Genomic DNA, 23,046 nt, shown 5'->3' on the forward strand with positions numbered 1-23,046 from the left:
ACTTTTACTTTCTGAGTGAAGTACCTATGAGGCAGCAGGGAAGAATGTAGTGGAGTAAGGAGAAGGCTCAGCTGAGGGCTTTGAAGAGCATAAGAAAATTTAAACTTACTCATTTGGGGAGTGGGCAAACCTGGTAGAAAAACAGTATCCCCACAAATTATAGTGCTACCTGTAGTCAGTGCCCAAGAATTCTGTGATGTTACTACCACATTGTCCCAGAGTGTGGGTGTCTTCACTGGGGCTCAACTGCTCTGGGACAGGTATAGAAGGTGAAGTGTTGAGTCCATCCAAGAACTTAACAAGAAAGGCTGATAAGGATATAAAGGATGAAGGAGTCTCAAATATAGGCTAATGTATTATTGCAATGATTGACTCTTGAATGTTACATCTAAGATGGATAAAGTGATATGTTAAGATTGAGGAAGCCTAATGAATTAGAAGAAATGAGATCAGTTAGGAGACTGATGGCCCTGATGAGAAGGAGCAGTCATGGTATAAATTGTCAGACAAGAAAACTGGAAGGAGGGGCGCCTGGGTGGCTCAGTGGGTTGAGCCGCTGCCTTCGGCTCAGGTCATGATCTCAGGGTCCTGGGATCGAGTCCTGCATCGGGCTCTCTGCTCGGCAGGGAGCCTGCTTCTCTCTCTCTCTCTCTCTCTCTCTCTCTCTCTCTGCCTGCCTCTCCATCTACTTGTGATTTCTCTCTGTCAAATAAATAAATAAAATCTTAAAAAAAAAAAAAAAAGAAAAAAGAAAACTGGAAGGACAAGAGATTGAGGTCAAAGCATGCAGTCCTTGACTTTATGAGTTTTGAGGTGAAGAAGCTAAAGCTGATGACAAGTGCCAGAATGGAACCAAAGACTGAGTTTGCTGAAGTCTTTGAAAAGTTGGGGCGCCTGGGTGGCTCAGTGGGTTAAAGCCTCTGCCTTCGGCTCAGGTCATGATCCCAGGGTATTGAGATCGAGCCCCACATCCGGCTCTCTGTTCAGCGGGGAGCCTGCTTCCCCTTCTTTCTCTGGCTGCCTCTCTGCCTACTTGTGATCTCTCTCTGTCAAATAAATAAATAAAACTTAAAAAAAAAAAAGTCTTTCTTAGAGAAAGTGACTAGGACATTATCAGCTAAAAAGGAGGAGGAGGAGAGGTAGGACCTCAAATAGGAAGATTTATTTTGAAGAGCATGAAGTTCCAAGATCTGGAGGAATAATTAGGAAAATGGGAGAAACCAATGCCACTTTCAGATCCTGAGGTATATGCCGTAGGAGAGTCTGAACAGCTCCTCTTCCAGAAGTGGCATCCCTAGAAGATAGCCAGAGCTTTAAAATCAGCATGCTATCTTTCTGGGTTCTTTGTACTGGGGATAAAGGAGGCCTACTCAACTTCTGAATTCTCATTTCCTTTGCACTAATATAATTTTCAAGGAGAAAAAGGGTCTATACCAATTTATTTATCTGGGATTCATTAATTTTGCATTTGGCCACTAGTCTATAACTATTAAAAGAACTTCCATTAACAAACCCTATACATTATCCTGCTTAAAGAACTCCCTTTCAGTATTTCTTTTAGTCTGATTTGCTGGCAACAAATCTCTTGGCTTTTATCTGTCTAAAAGATAATGATTTGCCTTCATTTTTGAAGAATATTTTCACTGGTAATAGAACTCTTGCCTAAGAATTTACTTTTTTTCAGCACTTTAAAAATGTCATTCTATGGTCTATTGGATTCCATCATTTCTATTCATAAGTCAGCTGTCAGTATTATCCTTGCTTCTTTGAAGGTAAAATACCTTTTAGCTTTTAACATATTTTTTTTTCCTTTGTGTTCAACATCTTGATTATGATGTGTTTAAGTATGTTTTTCTTTGTATTTAGAAGTTCTAGTTTCATGAATATGAGACTTATGGTTTTTGGCTAGTTTTGAAAAAGAACGCCACCATTATCTTATCAAATGTTGCTTCCATCCATCTCTCTCTCTCTCCACTCACCAGCACTCTGATGTTAGATGTTTTCATAAGATCCTATGTGTCTCTTACTCTCTTGTCTGTTTTTCCCAACATCTTTGCTCTCCATGCTTCTGTTTGATATTTTCTATTAGCCCATTTTCTGGTTCACTGATCTTCTCTTCAGCTATAAGAAATACATTGCTAAATACATCTATTACAATGCTTTAATGATTGTGCTTTTTTTGTTGTAAAATTTCCATTTAATTCTTTATTAATAGAGTCCAGTTCTCTGGTGAAATTCTTCATTTTGTCATCTTTTTTTCTTGGACAAAATAAATAATTATTTCTTTAAATTGATATCTCATAATTCTAAAATCTGACTTACCTATGGGCCTATTTCTGTTGCCTTCCTTTCTCTCTTAATCTTAGTTCTTGGAACGTCTAGAAATTTCTGTTAAGCATTTTGTATTAAAAAACTGGCATCTCCAGATAATGTGACTTTCCTCTAGAGAGGACTCGGACTCACCTGGCATTTTATTCAAGGAGCTAGAGTGGGAGGAGATTACATCTCTTCAATCCAGGACTTACTTTTTTGGAGACCAAGTTGGAGTTTTTATGCAGTTTGGTCTACCTCGTGTTTGCTCCCTTTCTTTAGGGTATAGACCCTCAGAGCTCCAAAAGAGAGCCTGCAGATAGTTATTGGGACTCCTTCATGGTGGGCCGTAAACTCGATACTGCTAAAAATCTGGCTTTTCTTTATAGCTACACTCTCATCTTTAGGTAGCTTATGAATTAACAAATCCTGGGGCACCTGGTGGCTCAGTTGTTTAAGTGTCCAACTCTTGTTAGCTCAGGTCATGGTCTCAGAGTCTTGAGATCAAGCCCCACATCAGGTTCTGTGCTCAGCAGGGAATCTGCTTGAAGAGTCTCTCCCTCTGGCCCTGCCTCCACTCTGTCTCTTTCTCTTAAATTAAAAAAAAAAAAAAAAAAAAAGTAAATATTTAAAAAAATTAGCAAATCCTATAATATGAAATCAAGTGCCAAGTGGGGAGCTCATTTCTTGGCACCCTCCCCTCTCTCAAGGATTCTGCCACTCAAACCCTCGCTATCTTGGCAGCTCTGAACTGCTTTTAAGAACTTCTCTCATTATATTTAGACTTTAACATCAGATATATGTGGGAGATGCCTATATATAATACCCAAAAAATGACAAAATTTACTTACGCAGTTACCCCCCTTCTCTGGCTGAAAGGAAAAAAATCTCATTTAGGCACGATCTTTACGATACCCTTACTCATAAGGAAGGTGATTTCCTCCTCCTTAGGCATCTATGTCTGTGACACTGGATCTTTTTTAAAAATTTTTTTTCAGATTTTGTTTATTCATTTGTCAGAGAGAGAGACAGTGAGAGAGGGAACACAAGCACGGGGGAGCTGGAGATGGAGAGGCAGGCTTCCCGCTAAGCAGGGAGCCTGATGTGGGGCTCGATCCCAGGACCCTGGGATCATGATCTGAGCCATAGGAAGACACTTAATGACTAAGCCACCCAGGGGCCCCTGTGAAACTGTATCTTAATCCTCTAAGAATACCGCTATCATTGTTAGGATGGTATTAATAAATGGTTTTGTGAATGGTTGTACATGATAAAGTAGTAATAAACATTTCTTTCCCTTTCTGGGGTCATTTTTACCCAATAAGATGTAACAATAATAGTCATAATAATAGCCACTAAAATTTACTAGGCATTTACTATGGGCCAGGCTCTATGTTAGATGTTTTAGATAGGTTGTCTCATTTAATCCTCGGAAGAGCCTAGGAGGTGGTAATGGCAATTTTCCTAATTTACACTTAAGGAAACTAAGGCTTTAAGAGGGTAAGTCTTAAATAAGGCCCCAGAGCCAGGAAGTAAATGGCACAAGCAAGTTTGAAGCAGACTTTTCAAACCCCAAGGTCTATATTCTCTTCCAACATTTTGTCCTACCTCTTCACTTGTTCTGAAGGAGAACATAACTAGTCTCACATAACAGCATAACTAGTCTCACAATTTTACTGAGTCCTGGAATTCTGAGATATTTCCTTAAATAAGGTAAAAGCCAGATAGTCTGAGGGGTTTAGATGAAAATAAATCTCCCTGGCTCATTTCTCACAGGTATTTCTAGATCCTTCCCTTCCCGACTCAGTCTTACTTTGATATATATTTTACATTAACTACTTCCATTTATAATTTCTATGGCAAATCTGAAAGTGATTTTTTTTAAAATAAAGCTTTATGCAGGGACAGGAAGCAATTAGTGGTGGGGTTTTATTTTTAGAGGATGAGATGGGTGGGGGAAGGGTATGAGGAGAAATTGCCTTCTGCAGTGTCAGATGAGTTGAGTGAGTTATAGGAAATGATAGCTCAGCCAGCAACTTGGTGCTTGCCAGTGAGTCAGCCGTGACTTCATCCTTACCCTCAATGCTGGAATCACAGATGTGAGAGACACCCTTCCTGGTGAGGGCCCCTCCCTGTCCTGCTGTCTAGGACATCAAGGTTCTGCCTGGATGATGTGAACCATTCAGTTACCTGTCATGATAGAGAAATATCCACAGAACTGTCTGCCTCTTATTTTCCCACAGATATTTCTAATTTCTTTAAGATCAATGGGTACTCCTGATTTTTTCCTCCTGACACCCAGCAGAAACACCCAGTGACTTTCCATCCAGAGGATGAACTTTGGAATCGATATCATAGCAGAATGTTGTTCTTACAGCAATATTTCCATGTGTTTATACTACTTCAACTTTCCAAGATCTGTATAAATGGTGAAACATGGAAGCATGCTGGAAAAGTGAGACAGGAAGACTCTGCTTTAGGAGAAGTCATACATTAAAAGAGGTTACCTTGTCATCCTTGAAAATATGTGCATGTGACAAGAAGACTAGAACCAAATCATTACAGTTGTTGTGTTAGGATTTTCAGATTGACAGTAATTGTTTTTTCACCTTCTTTTCTAAGTTTGATAAATAAGCTCAAGTTGTGAAAATTATTCTAGAAATAATCCCTTTGCATTTTAAAATAACTTAAAATACCTCTCTGTTTGTGGAGGGGAAATGGCCAAATAGATTTAATATTTTAGGACATCTTTTTCCCAGACTCTGGGTCGGATTCTTAGGTCAAGGTCATGTGCATGGTGTTCAATAGGGAATGGGTGAGGAGGTCTAACTTTGCTCAGAATTTATGGGAGCCAGACATTTACTTCCTTTTCACCCAGTGGATAAGGTGGTATTATCCCCATATTATAAATAAAGAAATGAATGCGCAGAGAAACAGAAGAAGCTTCCTTAGACTAATCAGCTAGTAATTATGGAGTTCCAACCAAGCCCAAGCCAGACTACTGCCAACATCCACACTCTTTCGACTTAAGTACAAAACGATACAGCCACAGATCGCCCTCCACCATGCTTTAAACAGGGCATTTTTGATGTGTTAACTTTTGGCTGGATTAATCCTCCATTAAGAAAAAAATGTACTTCAAGGTTGTTCTCTTTTGCAAACCAAGGATTCTAAAACTCACCTATACTTGCCTTCTACTTTAGTTAGAAAGACAAACATTGAGAGCATTGCATAGCTTACATGCCTGTGCCTCTGTATGTTTGACATGAAGAAAACAAAAGAGGCATAGTAAGTACCCAGTTTAGTGGTTGGACTCACCCAGAATTTGAAGTGATTCTCATGATCTCTCCTAACATTCTTAGGTAGATGAGAATGGAGATAAAGCTAACTGCTATACCGTTCAGTAGAGTAGCTGTAGGTGATCATTGTGGCCAGGATGGGGTAGTACTGTTGCAAAGCAGAGTATTTGCAGTTTTGAAAAAGCCATCTCATTGGCCCAGCAGAGCCCTAATTTTCTTTTTTAATAAATTAATAACAGCTAAAGATTTAAAAAAATTTTTTTGATGGATAATATGCAATTAATGCCATGGGCTTTGTTGAGATGCTGCCATACAATATATTGCACATTGTAAATTGTACAGTTTGGTAAAATGTAACATATGCATACACCTGTGAAACATCACTTCAATAAAGACAATATATTCATTAGCCCAAGAAGATTTTTTGTAATACTATATTTTTGAAGGAAAAAAAAAAAGTCACTTCGTTTCCTCATTTAATTTGATGAAAAGAGACCAGACAGAGACTCAAGTGATGTAAGTCTATGCCCTGATTGTGCTCGAAAGAGCTCCCTGAAATTCAGTGAGTCCCATGGTTTTCTCCTCTGAAAAATGAGGGGGTTGGACTAGATGGTCCCTAAGGCCCCCAGTGGTTCTAAAGTTCAATAAAGCTAAGAGGACAGGCATGTTAAGGGTATTGGTTTGTGTCCAAATGGTTTTATGTAAAAAAGAAGACTTCCCCAGTGGTCTGGTATCAGCTGTGCTGCTTTAATCCTGTCCCGCTTAATTGATAGATCGTGAAATCATTTCATTTCTTTCCATTCTCCCTTCACCCTGACTCAATGTCATTCATGTCCTTGCTTCCATGTTGATCTTCGTACGCTCAGGGAACTGCTCTGCTTACAAATTTAGGACTAAGGCTTGAGTAATGCTGGGAGTTTGGCATTTGGCAATGCCTTTAGCAAGGATCTGATGAGGGTGATGGGACGATCAGCTCCCTGGATATTTGTGAGACAGCTTGGGCATTTTATGGGAGGGGTTGCAGAGACAAGCTGTACTGGGTGTATTTCAGGCTGGGGGAAGGGAAGCAGATTGGAGTTTAATTAAAATTCTAATCCCAACTTAGCCCATCTTCGTGCCAAGTCAGCAGCCAGCATTTCCGTTTGTGGTTCTGGTGATCTTGCTGGGATGACATACATAGTTACCTCAAGAACTCTTGCAAATGTGCCTACAACTTTGTTATGCTCACCAGATGCTTCGATCAGGCCTGGCACGTTGCCATCTTCAGCCTGTGTTTTCAGAGATGCCTCACTCCCCCCCCCACCCCCCCACCCCCGCCGCCTCTGCCAGGGCTCCTGATGGGGGCAGGGCCCTGGAGAGAGCTCTTGGTGAAAACTGAACTGATTACAGATGAGCAAGTTGCATCACATCAGAGACACCTTTCCAAATTGTTTCTGCTCTCCAGGTAGCTGAGTGGGATTTCTGAGGAGGGACAGCTCCAACTTCATCTTGGCCCACCATGAGGTTCTTCCTGCCCTGTGCTTACATGCTTCTCCTGATGATTTCCCAGCTGAGGGCCGTCAGCTTTCCCGAAGATGACGAACCCCTCAATACTGTTGATTATCACTGTAAGTAATCTAAAGAACATTCTTCTTTTCTGAGAAGGGAGCTGTTTTTGGTTTTGATCCTCTAAATGCATTTGTTTTTAGAAAGAGAGTTTTATATGTCTTAAAACTGTTTTTGCATATTAATGGATCTAGAGTCTTTTCTTAGTGTTTGGAGCAAATGGGACAGCTCTGTTGGTTGCTTTCCTAAAGCAACCCATGTATAGGTTATATATTTTCTGTTAAAAGAAAAAGATCATTTGCTAACATTCACCATCTTTCATTCATTTATATTCAAGACCATAAGAGAGGAATTTAGTTAAAACCCTTCTACAACTAGTATATACAGCTAATCAATGCTGTATATTGATTCTTCAGCTCCATAATCCTGACTGATGGTTTAGCCCATTTTTACTTGCAGATTCAAGGCAATATCCGGTTTTTAGAGGACGCCCTTCAGGCAATGAATCCCAGCACAGGCTGGACTTTCAGCTGATGTTGAAAATTCGAGACACACTTTATATTGCTGGCAGGTAATTTTCCTCTCATTGGTTTATTAGATTAAAATTCTTTTCTCTTGTGGTGCTTGCATTAATGTGTCTAGTTCATGAAAAACTAATATGTGATTGTGATCAAAAATTGCAAGTAGCCAAAAATATTCACTGAGAAGAGTCTGTGTTGTGTACCAGGAACAAAATACAGGGCTAAAGCCTTCAATGGTGCTATTTTATTACTGCTATCAAGAAATCATATACCATTTTTTATTCCTAAAGAAGCAGGGGGGGAAAATCTTTCTTTATTCTTTTTTAACTTGGAATTATTCAAGCAAATATTAGAAGTATGCCTATGCTAATACCAGTAGCTGTTTGACCCATGTCTGAAGAGAAGAGCTTTCTTTGCTCCCTAACCACAGTGATATATAAAAGCATCTCACTAATGAAAAAGTCCTCTTTGTTGACTTTGTTGGAGACAGAGAAAATCCAAATGATCTCCAAAATACAATAAAGGCAGATCTGTAAAAAAATAAAACAAGAAGCAGCAGCTTAACATTTTTATGCATTCACATGATTTGACTTACTGCCTTATTTCCAACAGGGATCAAGTTTATACAGTAAACTTAAATGAAATCCCCAAAACAGAAGTAATACCGAGCAAGGTGAGCAAGTGAAATTTATTTGCATTCCTTCAGAACTTGGATAACATCCCCCTCCCCTCCCCAAATTTTTGGTTGAAATACGAACTTTGGTTTTGCTTGATTAATACAGAAACTGACATGGCGGTCAAGACAACAGGACCGAGAAAACTGTGCTATGAAAGGCAAACATAAAGTAAGTAGAACAGACGAGTCATCTGCCAGAGTGAGCCTTTAGGTAGGCTTTATCCCACAATGTCAGCGTATGGGATGTCTAACAGTAACTTAATTATTACTTTCTTTAGGACGAATGCCACAACTTTATTAAAGTATTTGTTCCAAGAAACGACGAGATGGTTTTTGTCTGTGGTACCAATGCATTCAATCCCATGTGTAGATACTATAGGGTGAGTATATTTCATACGGTGTGCTTTTTTTATCAACTTTTTTTTTCCTCCCGCACTGTCATGCTGTTAGAGTTGAATCCTCTCTGCTATAACCCATTTATCTCTAATGCTATGGAAGAATAAAGACAAAATTCTTCAAATAGAATTTCAGTACAAATAAAGCAGTATTGCCTTCAAACAGGTACATTGAACAGATGTGACACCAGCTATTTATTTTTCTTTTATAGTTGAATACCTTAGAGTATGACGGGGAGGAAATTAGTGGCCTGGCAAGATGCCCATTCGATGCCAGACAAACCAATGTTGCCCTTTTTGCTGGTAAGATCCTTTAGTGTAATGAATATAAGTGATTAATGACATTGAAGGTAAAAGGGAATTGAAAGGAAGAGAAAAGCTCATAACTGGGGTAGCTCCCTTAATAGAGGTGTTTTTACAGTGTAGGAGCTAGGGAAAAAATTTCCAAAAAAGAAGATTTTAAAGTGAGCAGACCATGAGTATTCTGACACTTGGCCCTGTTGTTAACTAGGTCAACGACCCTGAAAAGTTGCTTAATGTTTTGATACTCAGATCCTTAACCTGCAAAATGAGGTGAGGATACCCTGAGGCAACCTGTCCCAGGTTGACCATCAGCATCTGGGTCTACGTGTATTGGTGTATATAGGGATGACAGGTGCCAGAACTCCAAAAGGTATAACACACTGCATAGGATAACACACTACAGGATAATTATGATTATTTTACCCCAATGATAACTCTGGTTTCAGATGGGAAGCTATATTCTGCCACAGTGGCTGACTTCCTGGCCAGCGATGCCGTGATTTACCGAAGCATGGGTGATGGATCTGCCCTTCGTACAATAAAATATGATTCCAAGTGGATAAAAGGTACTCTTGAAAAGCAGCGTTGTGGGATTGCCAAGGGTAGTGGGATGGCCAAGGGGGAACAGGAGCCAAGGCATCAGGAAACTCAGTGCATGACTTTATATTGTTTATTTAGAGCAAGTACAAGTTGCTTTGGTTGTAAGCAGGAGCGTTGACAAGGAAAGAGGAAATTAGCAGCCATGTCAGGAAAATAGATTCATCTATGAGTTTATCCTGGTTGACTTCAAAAAAGAAAGACCTCATTTCTGGGTGCCAGTTTGCCCGCCTCTGAATACACATAATGTTCCTTGTCCACTCCCATCTACCATCCTACAGAATTAACACTGAGAATCGATCAGTTCATCTCCGCAGAGACATTTCTTTCTTTGGCGTCTAGATACCAAGATTTTTTATTCTCAATGTAAGAAATTCTCTTCTCTAGTTAAAGAGGTTAATGAATAAATCTGTTGAAACAGAGACCTCTGCTGTAGTTCAGTTCCCCTAGGCTTTTCACAGTCCATTAGCTGACATGAAAGACTGTGGGTTCCTTGAAGCTTCAACACACCCATATTCAGACTCCTTGAGCGTGTTGGTGTATTGGAGTTCTCACCGGCTTGTAGATGTGCCATGTCCGTCAGTCATGCTAGCAGCCGGGGTCTTGTGCTAATTGAATTATCCTTTAGGAACCAGTTTGTTTTCGATTTTTCTTTCAGAGCCACATTTTCTTCATGCCATAGAATATGGAAACTATGTCTATTTCTTCTTTCGAGAAATTGCGGTAGAACATAATAATTTAGGCAAGGCAAGTATATGCACTTGACTTGAATTCTGGACTTGTACTGCATGGAATCGAGCCCGCTTTGGTAGAGTTATGCTCTTTGCATGTTTTCTAGCACTCGGTACATTCAGGGCCGAGTGCAGAGAAGTGAATTGCTCATCATGAGAATAATTGCTGGAAAACACCTGAACAATGGCCAGAGTGAGAAGAGCAGCCTTGGGCCTGGAGAAGGTTTCATTTTTTTCTGTCACTACAGAGTGTTCTACAGGCGCCCTTGAGCTATGGATGCTTCCTTAACAGTTTAGAAATCTGTTGAACGTTCATTCTTTCTCAGCATCAAAAGGCAGGATGGAAAGTAGAGCCCCTATTCAATTTTGAGTGGTTCAGGAAAAGCCCATATAATTTTAAAGCATCACAGCCTCGTTTTGCCAAGTTTAAGGATGGCACATGGCATTAACGATAGAAGCCACAGAGTGGGAGACAAACTATGGAGATAGTTTGCGTTCCCCTAACCAGTCCGACAGCTCCGTTCTTGGGGAGCTCGTCTGGCAGAACAGGAAAATGACCCTCTTCTCTCCCAGGTAAATCTAGTTTACATTCTTACCGAACAAATCCTTAGAGAGAAGATTGCTAGATTCTTTTGAACTGGTCCTATCTTTAGCACTTTTTTGGTCCCTCCCTTAAATAATAGCTTTTCATTTCCATTCCCTCTCCCTGCACATAACCCTGTGGCTTTGCTTTCCTCCCCTGGGCAGGCCGTGTATTCCCGTGTGGCCCGCATCTGTAAAAATGACATGGGTGGCTCCCAGCGGGTCCTGGAGAAACACTGGACCTCGTTTCTGAAGGCTCGGCTCAACTGCTCTGTCCCTGGAGATTCCTTTTTCTACTTCGATGTTCTGCAGTCCATTACCGACATCATACAAATCAATGGCATCCCCACTGTGGTCGGGGTGTTCACCACACAGCTCAACAGGTGAGAACAGAGCCCTGGCGCTTCTCGAGCTATTCTGTGCTTGCTTCTGGGACCCAGGAGCGGGCCTCCTTTGCCTGACGCTTTCCCTGACGCTGTCCGTCTTTGCAGCATTCCTGGGTCTGCCGTGTGTGCATTTAGCATGGATGACATTGAAAAAGTATTCAGAGGACGGTTTAAAGAACAGAAAACCCCAGATTCTGTGTGGACAGCAGTCCCCGAAGACAAAGTACCAAAGCCAAGGTAAAAAGAAAAAAAAAAAAAAAGCAGACAGTGATTTTTGTTTTTAACAAAACCCTCTGGTCCCTGGAAGCATCCATCCTCAGAGAGCAGGGAGAGAGGCCAACCTCCCGTGCCAGGGAGGGGTCCCCGGTGGGGGGCAGGGGCACTGCAGACCCAGCCAGTCTACAGAACCCCACAGAGGTGAATGTGGAGAGCCTGCTGAGTGCAGGGAGAGAGCCCTACGCCTCTGGTTTTGCTTATTCTCCTTTCTTTCTTGGCCTCTTCTTTCAGAATGGACACTTACCCTTAGATACAGTTTGTGAGGGGAAAAAACACACTGTTTTCCTTTCAGGCCTGGCTGTTGTGCAAAGCATGGCCTTGCCGAAGCTTATAAAACCTCCATCGATTTCCCCGACGAGACCCTGGCGTTCATCAAATCCCACCCGCTGATGGACTCTGCCGTCCCACCCATAGCGGACGAGCCCTGGTTCACCAAGACCCGGATCAGGTGAGATGGCTAGGACCAGCAGCCCGCTCCCCTCTAACACCTCCTCTCCCCATCGGCCTCCCCCTCTGACTTGGCCTTCCTCCCCCGACAGGTACAGACTGACGGCCATCGCTGTGGACCACACGGCTGGGCCCCACCAGAACTACACAGTCATCTTCGTTGGCTCTGAAGCTGGCGTGGTGCTTAAAGTTTTGGCAAAGACCAGTCCATTCTCTTTGAATGACAGCGTGTTACTGGAAGAGATTGAAGCGTACAACCACGCAAAGTAGGTATATTTTACGAGAAGGCTTTTCAGCTGGGCTCAAAACTTTCCGGCGTGTATTTCATCAAGCCGTTTCCTTTGAGCCCCAGAAATTAGCAGTGGTTTGGCACATTTGTGTTTGGGGTTGTGTTTTTTTTTTTTTTCCTTAGTGAAATAAATCCTGAGTTTGTTTGTTTGTTTTTTTTCCTGAGTCCACTAAGGCTAGGATGGTGGGCAGTAGATGAGTTTAAAAATCATTCGGCCCTCATTTCTCACCTTTGGGCTATGAGAACATGTTAGCACCCACCCCTGATACCCTGCAGGCTTATTTTCTGCTGCTGCCTGCAGCAGACAATTGCTTCCAAGTATGCATAAGCACAAGCTCGCAATACAATTCTTCCAACCACTGACATAAAAGATAACTGGACCATTAAAACAAACAAGAATGGAGCAAAGGAGACTAAAGAGAGATCAGAAACATGTAGCACAGCAAGATTTAAGTGCACTGAAACACTGTCCTTTTTCTTCTCTGTGGTCTAAAGTGGTCTTCATAAACACAGTTCCCTTTGTCACCAGAACAAGAAAGCAATCTTTAAAAAAAAAAACTCTTTGTCCAACCTGAAGTTGAAAGAATTGTGCAGAGCCGCAGAAGATCAAACATAGAATTATTACTTCCCAAACTATGTACTTCACTGGTTTGCTACTGAGAATCTGCCTCAGGATCTCCCAGCACTTAGTAATTGCAAAACCAAACCCCACTTGCCTTGTATATTTCGTGTAGCTTTTGACTTCCTAAACATGCGGTCTCAAAATGTATCCCCAAATATAGGTGTAATGCTGAGAATGAGGAGGACAGAAAGGTCATCTCATTACAGTTGGATAAAGACCATCACGCTGTGTACGTGGCGTTCTCCAGCTGTGTGATTCGCCTCCCCCTCAGTCGCTGTGAGCGTTATGGATCCTGCAAAAAGTAAGCTGATGTTTCTTTCCTTACCTTGAGTCTTGCAGCGCCGTGAACTTTGATGATGAGATAATCCAAGCTCCGTTCTGTTTGGTTTTATACAGGTCTTGTGTTGCATCTCGGGACCCATACTGTGGCTGGTTAAGCCAGGGAACCTGTGGCAGAGTGACCCCAGGGATGCTGTAAGTATGCCCTGTCACATCAGCCAGGACCTTCTGAGAGCTGCCTGTCTTCTCTGGGTCTCTAAAGCTAGACATTTTAGAAAGATGCCAGTAGTACTACTTTTGTTCTTTTCTTCCTCTCTTTTCTTTTTTGATGTGGGAGAAGTAAAAAAAGAGAAAAGGAAGAGAAAAGAAAAAGAAAAGAAAGGAAAAAAAAAATCTGGGGCTGTAATAAGGAAGGGAGATTGTAAACAGGATAATACCTGAGGGAAATGGGTAGAGAGAATAAACAATTCTTTCTCCTCTCTTAAACATTCTAGTGGCCAGATGTTGAATAGAAGAAATACTCATTTTAGCAAGCTGTGTTGAAATGTCCTTTTTTTTTTCTTCTCTGCCCATTTTACTAATCGGTCTGTGTTCTTGGTTCTGCTCTGGTTGTCACTTGTGTCCCTATGAAGGCTGTTAACCGAAGACTTCTTTGCTTTCCATAACCACAGCGCTGGAGGATATGAACAAGACACAGAATACGGCAACACGGCCCACCTAGGGGACTGCCATGGTAAGCCCAGATCTTCCTTCCCCTTCTGGCAGTTCTTTTTGACCACATTTGCACGTGAACATTATTTTACAATCAGCCTTTTAATGACTCAGGACACATACCACCTAGCATTTAACTTAAACTTCGCAAAAGCTGAGCTGTTTGGTCATGGGGATGTGTTAGAGAAGAATCTTACCTTTTTTTTTCCTTCACCATTTACAATTTTGTAGAAAATCTAGAGAAAGGTAGTCTAACCAGTAGGTTAATCTTTTAATTTGTAGTCTTTTCTTTTGACTTTTTTAGTTAATTGGAATTCATAAATTTTTGCTTTCTTTTGGTTACTTTTTACTGATTACTTGTTCCTTTAATTCTTTTAGAAATTTTGCCTACTTCAACTACACCAGATTACAAAATATTTGGCGGTCCAACATCTGGTTAGTTTTTTTTAATTTTTTTGATAATTAACAACCTTTTCTTTCCTTCAGTTCAGCATTTTCAGCCCCCTTTCCCCTCCTTTTGCGCAGTTTGGCAGCCTTTCATGTTTCTGCTTTGACTCATAATCCCACCGATGGTACTGAAAGACTTTTTCTTACTCAGCACTCCACCCCTGTGTAGCATGTTAACAGTTCATCATTGACCGAGGCACATCCCGTAAGAAAAATCAAATGGATTCACATAGACCGCATTCCAGCTGCACGCCCGCCCACCCAAGCTTCTCTTCTCTCTCCCCCCTCCGTGCATTGTGGATGCTCCCTCTGGCCATCTCTACTGAATGGATGGCAGACTTTCATTATTTCCCCCTTCTCTCCTCACCTTTCCTAAGACCTAGTAAACAAATACACATTTCCCCAAAATGTGTATTTATACATTTTCGACATCTTTTTCTTTGGTTTGCGGTGAGCCCGTGGGTCTTTGAATGTTGTGGTCTCAGTGGTGTGCAAAAGGCTCCTGTTGAATGAAGCTCGTATCTGATGTATGAGGGTGGTTCGGTGGGCTCTCCGTGCCCATCAGTATCTGTTTTGGAGTCTTCGTCTGCGACCTTTGCACCGGTCTGAATGTGGGTCTCCGGAATTTTAACCTAAAACCGTATGCTTACATTCCAAGGGGACATCTACTCTGTGGAAATCAGCAACACACATGCTAAGAGGTTAAGTTACTTCCGGTCCTCCTGCTGCTTCTAAAGCTCACAGCGGTCTCATTCCTCAGAAGGGAGAAGAGGATAGCAGATCTTATGTAGCAGACCATCCTTATTCAGCTTATAAATGCCATTTCTTTTGCATGAGTTGCTGCTAATTCTTTGGAAGAAATCCCCCAGGCGTGTTGAAAGGCACACGCGAGGTCCCTCCCTGCTTTGGTGCTCTACCGTGGATGGTGCAAGGCCTCGGGGCGCAGATGGACGGGAGGTCCGAGATAGAGCCCAACAGCCTGCTCTAGCAGGTGGAAAATCCAGATCCAGATCACGTGGACTTCACCAGGTGTTTTCCCTGCTGAAGTTACCCCGTAGGTTCCCCGGTGAAGGATACACAGTCTCCAAATGTTCAGGAAAATGCTTTTAGACATATGCATAAAAAGAAATGAACTGATGCCATCTCACATGAAAATGAGAGAGTAGCAGTTCATCTTTGGGATGTGGATAACCTTTTCCACGAGGGTCATTAATCACTGTAGGGGCTTTGGTAGGAGCATTTTCAGTGTGTCTAGTTTTGAAATCTGCTTAATTTGTCTTTATGGTTAATTTTTAGTTTTTCTTTTTCCCTTGCAAGAAAGGGGTTGGGTATAGTCTCTTCAAATGTGTCTTTTATGAAATCCTAGAACAGGCTTTCTCGTAAAATTGAATGAAACGTCCCTTAAAAATGCAACAGACCAGTGGTCAGGGAAATCTGTCAGCATTACCCACATTAATAAAAATCTGTTTGCCACCACAGACATGGAGGTATCTTCATCATCTGTTACCACAATGGCAAGTATCCCAGAAATTACACCTAAAGTGATTGATACCTGGAGACCTAAACTGACGAGCTCCCGGAAATTTGTAGTTCAAGATGACCCAAACACTTCTGATTTTACTGATCCTTTATCAGGTATCCCAAAGGGTAAGGCCTCACCAGGGAACTCATCTCTCGCTGAGTGGAAACCTGATTCCTGATCTCTCTGAGGAGCTGGTGGACACAGGGTTTCCCGGGGGGTGGAGTGACACAGCTCTGCTGTTGTTCACACCTCCTACCCCGACTACCCTCACTCCGCTTTCTGTGCTTGTATGGAGCGGGTGCCTTCCTAGACCAAAGAGATGGAAAGCTGGGAACGAAAGGGGTGATGAGATAACCGCTCAGTCAGTCTATGTTGGTTTCTACCCAAAAAATGCTGAGAGTCTGCTCAATGTCAGAGAATTTCCAGGACCACCCCAACAACATCAAAACACCAAACTCATTTTAGCAAATATCCTGGTATCCGATGTTTTGTCTAATAGCCTTCCCCAGCCTTGTGTTTCGCTTCGATTCCAAATGCAATATGAAAAGGATACACAAGGTGCTAGTGAGTTGCTTGAATGTCACAAGCAATGAAACATGACAGAGCACTTGTCCATAACTATCACTTCCAGCCCTTAATAGAAGCAGTTAGAAAACAGCTGCCTGTTGAGTTGGCTTATTAGACCTATTACTCTAGGAGAAAAACAACCTTTTCTTTGGTGCTTAGTAAACAGTGGTATCAGGTTTCCAATCAGTTTTTATGCCAGTACTTTGTCATTTATGATTTACGTCTGTTGATTTGGGTTTTATATGTTTTCATTGTAAACAGTTTTATGATCATTCTTTCTGTTTTGTTTCCTTTAGTAATATCATTTCTTTCTACTTTTCTTTCTTTGTCTCTCCCAGTGCCACTGAATTCATAATCCTGAACATTGATTAAAAGCAACTAATGTTCAAAGGCCTTAGTACTAACCTAAAGCAACAGAATCCTCGAAATTGCTCTGACTTAACCTTATCCTGGGATAGCTATGCTTATAGCATGTAACAGACTTGGATACCTCTTAAACTAACATCTCTTAGATTGACTGTTAGATGTCTGTGGTCGCATTAAAAATCCCAATAATTACAAACTAATCCACTCTTCTTGTAGTCTAACTTAAATATTTCTTAAATATCTCAAGACGATGGGATAATATACTTAACTACTACATATTATACTTCTTTAGACTGTCCGGATTTCTTTCATAGAAAGCAATTCAAGAGTAATCCACTCCAAGATGGAATGGAAAAAAAAAAAAAATCAAAGCAAACACAAAAGTTCATATTTGTAGTTCGCAATGACAAAGCGGGTGCTTTTCATTTTTGAACCAATTGTGTGTCTTTATTCTAGTTAAGATAGCATCATTATTTTAGCATAATGTACAGTTATGCCAATCCCTAATTTTCCTAATTCTAGCAATTGCCTTGTAATCCTGACTTCTGACTTAGGAGAAAATCACGAGACAAAACATTTCTAAATTGACCATTTAGAAAATATGTACTTTCTAACTCTAATTTTTAGGACCCCAAAATCTTAAAACTTTGAATGTTAGAGAACAACTTACTTAGAAGGGATTTTGGGGGGAAGAGACACTTACGGATCGGTGGGAAATCAGAGTTACTCTGGCATCTGCAGCAATCCGGTATGTCTCTGGGGATCTGATCATGACTCAAGACAAATATACAGGTGGAATTTTAGAGTCTCCCTGACCCTCCAGGCTAAGCATATGGACCACGTGAAGGTAGTATTGGCTCAATGGAAGCCATTTGCTGGCTAATATTGTTCGAAAGAAGCACCTCACTCAGACTCTTTTCCTGCGTGTCTGTTGCAGGTGTGCGATGGGAGGTCCAGTCGGGAGAGTCGAACCAGATGGTCCACATGAATGTCCTCATCACCTGTGTCTTTGCCGCCTTTGTTTTGGGCGCATTCATTGCAGGTGTGGCAGTATACTGCTATCGTGACCTGTTTGTTCGGAAAAACAGAAAGATCCATAAAGATGCAGAATCTGCCCAGTCGTGCACAGACTCCAGCGGAAGTTTTGCCAAACTGAATGGTCTCTTTGACAGTCCGGTCAAGGAATATCAACAGAATATCGATTCTCCCAAATTGTACAGTAACCTGCTGACCAGTCGGAAAGAGCTGCCACCCAACGGAGATACTAAATCCATGGTGATGGACCATCGGGGCCAACCTCCCGAACTGGCTGCTCTGCCCACGCCTGAGTCTACACCTGTGCTTCACCAGAAGACCCTGCAGGCCATGAAGAGCCACTCAGACAAGGCCCATGGCCATGGGGCTTCAAGGAAGGAAACCCCACAGTTTTTCCCTTCTAGTCCACCACCCCATTCCCCATTAAGTCACGGGCATATCCCCAGTGCCATTGTTCTTCCTAATGCTACTCATGACTACAACACATCCTTCTCAAACTCCAATGCTCACAAAGCTGAAAAGAAGCTTCAAAACATTGACCACCCACTCACAAAGTCATCCAGTAAGAGAGATCACCGGCGTTCTGTGGATTCCAGAAATACCCTCAACGATCTCCTGAAGCATCTAAATGACCCAAACAGCAACCCCAAAGCCATCATGGGAGATATCCAGATGGCCCACCAGACCCTAATGCTGGATCCTGTGGGACCTATGTCTGAGGTCCCACCCAAGGTCCCTAACCGGGAGGCATCACTATACTCTCCTCCTTCAACTCTCCCCAGAAATAGCCCAACCAAGCGAGTGGATGTCCCCACCACTCCTGGAGTCCCCATGACGTCTCTGGAAAGACAAAGGGGTTATCACAAAAATTCCTCCCAGAGGCACTCTATATCTGCAATGCCTAAAAACTTAAACTCACCGAACGGTGTTTTGTTATCTAGACAGCCTAGTATGAACCGTGGGGGGTACATGCCCACCCCCACTGGGGCCAAGGTGGACTATATTCAGGGGACACCAGTGAGTGTTCATCTGCAGCCTTCCCTCTCCAGACAGAGCAGCTATACCAGTAATGGCACCCTTCCTAGGACGGGACTAAAGAGGACACCGTCCTTAAAACCTGATGTGCCACCAAAGCCTTCATTTGTTCCTCAAACCACATCTGTCAGACCACTGAACAAATACACTTACTAGGCCTCAAGTGTGCTATTTTCCGTGTGGCTTTATCCTGTCCGTGTTGTCGAGAGGATGATGTTGTAAGGGTACCTTAAGATAAGAGACTCCCTTGTATTTTAAGAGAACCGAGTGGCCAAAGAAACTCTTTCTAACTTTGGCAACATCAGAACTTGCCACATGTAGCTACTACAGCAAAGCTTCTGTGTACTTGCCCGAAAATAAAGGAAGGTGCTGGTCATTCCATTTCTTTTGTTTGAAGCTAAAGAGATGGGCAGCTCCCCGGGGCTGCCTTACCAGTATAGAGAGCTGATACAGTACTCAGAAGAATCTGTGAGCAAATACTTGAAAATGGGTTCAACTTAGACTACCATTATGTGTGGTCTTCCCATTAAATGTGAACATTTTAATTGTATGCATTCACCTTGCCTCTTGCACAAATGTCAAAAAACAATGGTAATGTCTCAAAGAAATGAACTTGTAGATTACCAAACGATTTGCTAAAAATTCAGTCTTGACCCAAACTGTAGCATTTTTTTCAAGTGTGGCATTTTTTTTCATGCCACCAATGAACTGTAGTACGTGTGTGTGTGTGTGCATATGCGTGCGTGCCCACGCGCGCGCGTGTGTTTGTTGAACGTGTGTGTGTTCTGTACCCACTAGGATTTGTTTGGTGCCCATTGCATCTTTTTGTGCTGTGGACTTGTTTACATTGAGCATGACTGAACAAGAGATAGTAACTTCTTCCCACAGCAGTCCATTGGGTTCAGCTTTGAGAAAAGAAATAAAATCAAGGTTGATCTGACCATCAAAATGATTAACTCGACTCACATGGTCCCCAATGCCAGAATGTAAGAGTTCTAAGTAATTTTGTGCTGCTATTCATTAAAACTTCGATTACAGTCTTGCCAGCTTAAGGAGATAGAGACGTTAAGAGGTATCCTTGATTTATCCACCAGTATTCAGTAGAACAATTTACCTGTCCACTGTGAATCCAAGCCTGACTCACTGTATTTAACCTTGAACACACTAATAAGGTTTTATTTTGATGTTGTTTGGTTTCTCCCATGTAGTACAATTTCTCTTCCTTTAACTCCTCCTACCCCCAAGATAAAAGAACAAAACAAAGCAGAAGACAAAAGAAGGAAATGTGAAAGGAATTCTAATTGGCCTAACAGAGAGTCTCTGAAACCGAAAGTGGTGCAATCATGTTGTCTCTGTTGTGTCATACAAGAATTTTCTTCTAAGTCATGCAGGTAATGACAATAGACTGTAAATATTACATGTGAGTTTACCTGAATCTGTGCATTTTGTGCCTTATTCACGAGAATGATAGAAGTACTAAAATATGTCAAGTGTTTCCAGTATAGCACATCGTTTACCCAGTGCCAGTTGTAAATGTTTTTCAACCAGCACCTGAAAAGACTTTTTAAAAATGTAAAAACAACCTAGAACAATTAGTTGTCCAGCAGTCCACCCAAATAGCAGCATTACATCCTTTGCCATGATAAACATTCCACTCCCGCTTTCCTAAGGATGAAACGGTGATAATGTGAAGGCAAATGAGGTTTCTTGGGTAATGTGACACCTGCGGGAACCATAGAGTCATTTATTCATAGTTTTGCAGAAGCCACTTACAGTTGATGATGTGTAACCCCGATGACTGTCTCAGTTAATATGCTGCACACCACACCGTGGTTTATTGAACCTAATCTAGATAGTATCAAGGCAGAGGAATGATCCTGACTTAGTCAGATAAGTGAGTCCAACTGATTTCTTGCGATAACACTGACGATCTGTATCACTTGGGGGAGGATGGGTTGCAGAAGACCAGAGCATTTTTATACAGATTGTAGAATACTGATACAGCTATTCTTTTCCTTTGAGAATATCATTTTATAAAGAACGTGATTCCCCGAGATCTCTGGAAACTCAAAAACTAGAAAGAACTTCTGTTCTTGAGACACGTCAGCTTTGCAACTAAAATATTACAGATTAATAATAAATTAAACCAACCAACGATAAACACTACTCAGTCCACCGCCAACAAACGTGTTTGAATTCACCTTACCAATATTAATCCCAGCGTGCGGAAAACGGAACAGTAACTCTATGTGAACCCAGATAACATTTTGTAACATTGTGCTGCCTTGTAGTTTGTAATGTGAGTTCTATCAGTATTTATGTTGAAATTTCTAACATAAAATCTAGTCTCTATCCTGTTAATTTAATTTTTAAATGCTTTATCCATTTGTGCAAAGGTAAACACAGATTGTATCTTTTTTAATGGTACGGCATAAAAAGTAACCCTAAAGTGAAGTGGCTCTATACTGTTTTATAGAGTACTTTAACATGTATAGATATCTTGTAAACTTGTATTGTGGATGTGTAAATAATATGTACTTTGGGTTTTTAACACCGCATGTAAAGTCAAAATAAAATATACAAATCATTATATCCTGCCTGTTGATATTGAAGAGGTTTATGACTTGCCATGTTTTAAAAAATATTTTATGGTCAATCAAACTGAGAGTTTCTTTTAAAATGTACCAGAATATTCTTATCGGTAATGTCTGCTACTTGGTCATGGCTCTGCCACCATTCTCTTCTTGCAAAGCCAATGCCAATGGGCAGAGCCCCAGAGAAGCTGAAAAACGAGTTAGAAAGTTGGGTGAGCTGTCTCTGCACCAGCAGGTAAACGCTTCAGGCAGACGTACCAGTGACTCGCCTTGTCTTGTCCACACGCTGAGTTCGGCAGGCATTTTTAAAACGCGTGATTTGTATTCCCATATGAAAATGTTGATGTCCTTTTAGTCCAAAATTACAACTGGCAGACCAGGTTCCTGTGAACATTTCTTACTAGTTGGTGGACAGGCTTTCTCCATTCCGTTGTTTTAACTGAATAGACTATGTGAAGAGATACCTTCCCCAACTATGGAAATGGAAGAAAAATTACGATCCCGTTTGGTCCTGCCTTCAGCAGGTGGGGAGCTGGTGGCTGCAGTTGGTGCCTCTTGTGGGTGTTGATGGTGTCACGGCACTTCTGAGCTCACGGGAGTGTCTGTAGCAATCTCTGTGCCCTTGGTTCCAGCTGCTGCTCCTGCCCCAAGCCCCTCTGTACCTCCTCCCTGGCTCTGTTTTCTCCCAGAACCCCAGCAGCATCTCTGCAGAAGCAGGAGCTGCCATGTTCCTATCTTAGGCCTTGTTCTCCTTCATGATGTCATCTAATTAAGCTGCTGTATTTCTTTCTTTTTTTTTTTTTTTTAAGATTTTTATTTATTTATTTGACACAGAGAGAGAGATCACAAGTGGGCCGAGAGGAAGGCGGAGAAAGAGAGGAAGGGAAGCAGGCTCCCTGCCGAGCAGAGAGCGCAATACTGGGCTCGATCCCAGGACCCCGGGATCATGACCTGAGCCGAAGGCAGAGGCTTAACCTACTGAGCCACCCAGGTGCCCCAGGCTGCTGTATTTCAATATTAGTTCAGTGGTATTTCCAGGGTCCTTTTGCATTCCTGTCATGGCCTACTGTCTTCTAGAGATGCGAAGCAGGTTTGCAGGGATCCACTCATGAAAGGAAAAGATAGGCGGGGCGGGGGGGTGATTTGCCCCTTTTTACAGCTACCAGCCCTATAGCTGGTAGTCAGCAAGGCGGTGCCTGCCGCAGGTCATGGAGCCTGACTTGGCACTCAAAACCCTGCCCCAGCATTGTGGAAGTCTGGCTCAGCCTGTAGCCCTCTGCGGTGCTGGAAAAGAGGGTGGAAGGTTTTTTCCCACTGCAGAAGTCGGTTTATAACTCTTAGGGTTCGGACAAAAGAAGGAAGGAACAGACAATAAAGGGAACTCCATCTTCAACCCTGTTTCTTCCTGGGCTTCTTAATCGTTGATTTCTCCTTGCCTATTTCTATTACATCATTTACTATATCTTATGGTCATCGTGACAGTTTTCCTGTGTTTAGTGATTTTTTTTTCT

At 41.9% G+C, this 23,046-nt stretch overlaps 1 protein-coding gene across 12 annotated transcripts in view; it reads left to right on the top strand.

The window, feature by feature from the left end:
• Nucleotides 1-21,531, top strand: part of SEMA6D (semaphorin 6D) — a 171,179-nt gene extending 149,648 nt beyond the window's left edge. For 3 of the 12 annotated variants that reach the window (XM_059181458.1, XM_059181456.1, XM_059181455.1), the window contains exons 2-19: nucleotides 7,054-7,216; nucleotides 7,614-7,725; nucleotides 8,288-8,348; nucleotides 8,458-8,520; nucleotides 8,630-8,731; nucleotides 8,959-9,049; nucleotides 9,496-9,615; nucleotides 10,305-10,393; nucleotides 11,125-11,342; nucleotides 11,451-11,582; nucleotides 11,914-12,069; nucleotides 12,161-12,334; nucleotides 13,140-13,280; nucleotides 13,376-13,453; nucleotides 13,891-13,991; nucleotides 14,348-14,404; nucleotides 15,896-16,063; nucleotides 17,809-21,531. In XM_059181458.1, coding sequence (XP_059037441.1) covers nucleotides 7,108-7,216; nucleotides 7,614-7,725; nucleotides 8,288-8,348; nucleotides 8,458-8,520; nucleotides 8,630-8,731; nucleotides 8,959-9,049; nucleotides 9,496-9,615; nucleotides 10,305-10,393; nucleotides 11,125-11,342; nucleotides 11,451-11,582; nucleotides 11,914-12,069; nucleotides 12,161-12,334; nucleotides 13,140-13,280; nucleotides 13,376-13,453; nucleotides 13,891-13,991; nucleotides 14,348-14,404; nucleotides 15,896-16,063; nucleotides 17,809-19,097 — 3,261 coding nt within the window. In that variant the 5' untranslated portion in view covers nucleotides 7,054-7,107 and the 3' untranslated portion in view covers nucleotides 19,098-21,531. The remainder of the gene's footprint in view (nucleotides 1-7,053; nucleotides 7,217-7,613; nucleotides 7,726-8,287; nucleotides 8,349-8,457; nucleotides 8,521-8,629; nucleotides 8,732-8,958; nucleotides 9,050-9,495; nucleotides 9,616-10,304; nucleotides 10,394-11,124; nucleotides 11,343-11,450; nucleotides 11,583-11,913; nucleotides 12,070-12,160; nucleotides 12,335-13,139; nucleotides 13,281-13,375; nucleotides 13,454-13,890; nucleotides 13,992-14,347; nucleotides 14,405-15,895; nucleotides 16,064-17,808) is intronic. The other 9 variants (XM_059181459.1, XM_059181460.1, XM_059181463.1 and 6 more) reach the window with 9 other exon arrangements.
• The last annotated feature ends 1,515 nt before the right edge of the window (nucleotides 21,532-23,046 follow it).

Source organism: Mustela lutreola, chromosome 7 (genome assembly GCF_030435805.1).
Source record: "Mustela lutreola isolate mMusLut2 chromosome 7, mMusLut2.pri, whole genome shotgun sequence".
NCBI lineage: Eukaryota > Metazoa > Chordata > Mammalia > Carnivora > Mustelidae > Mustela > Mustela lutreola.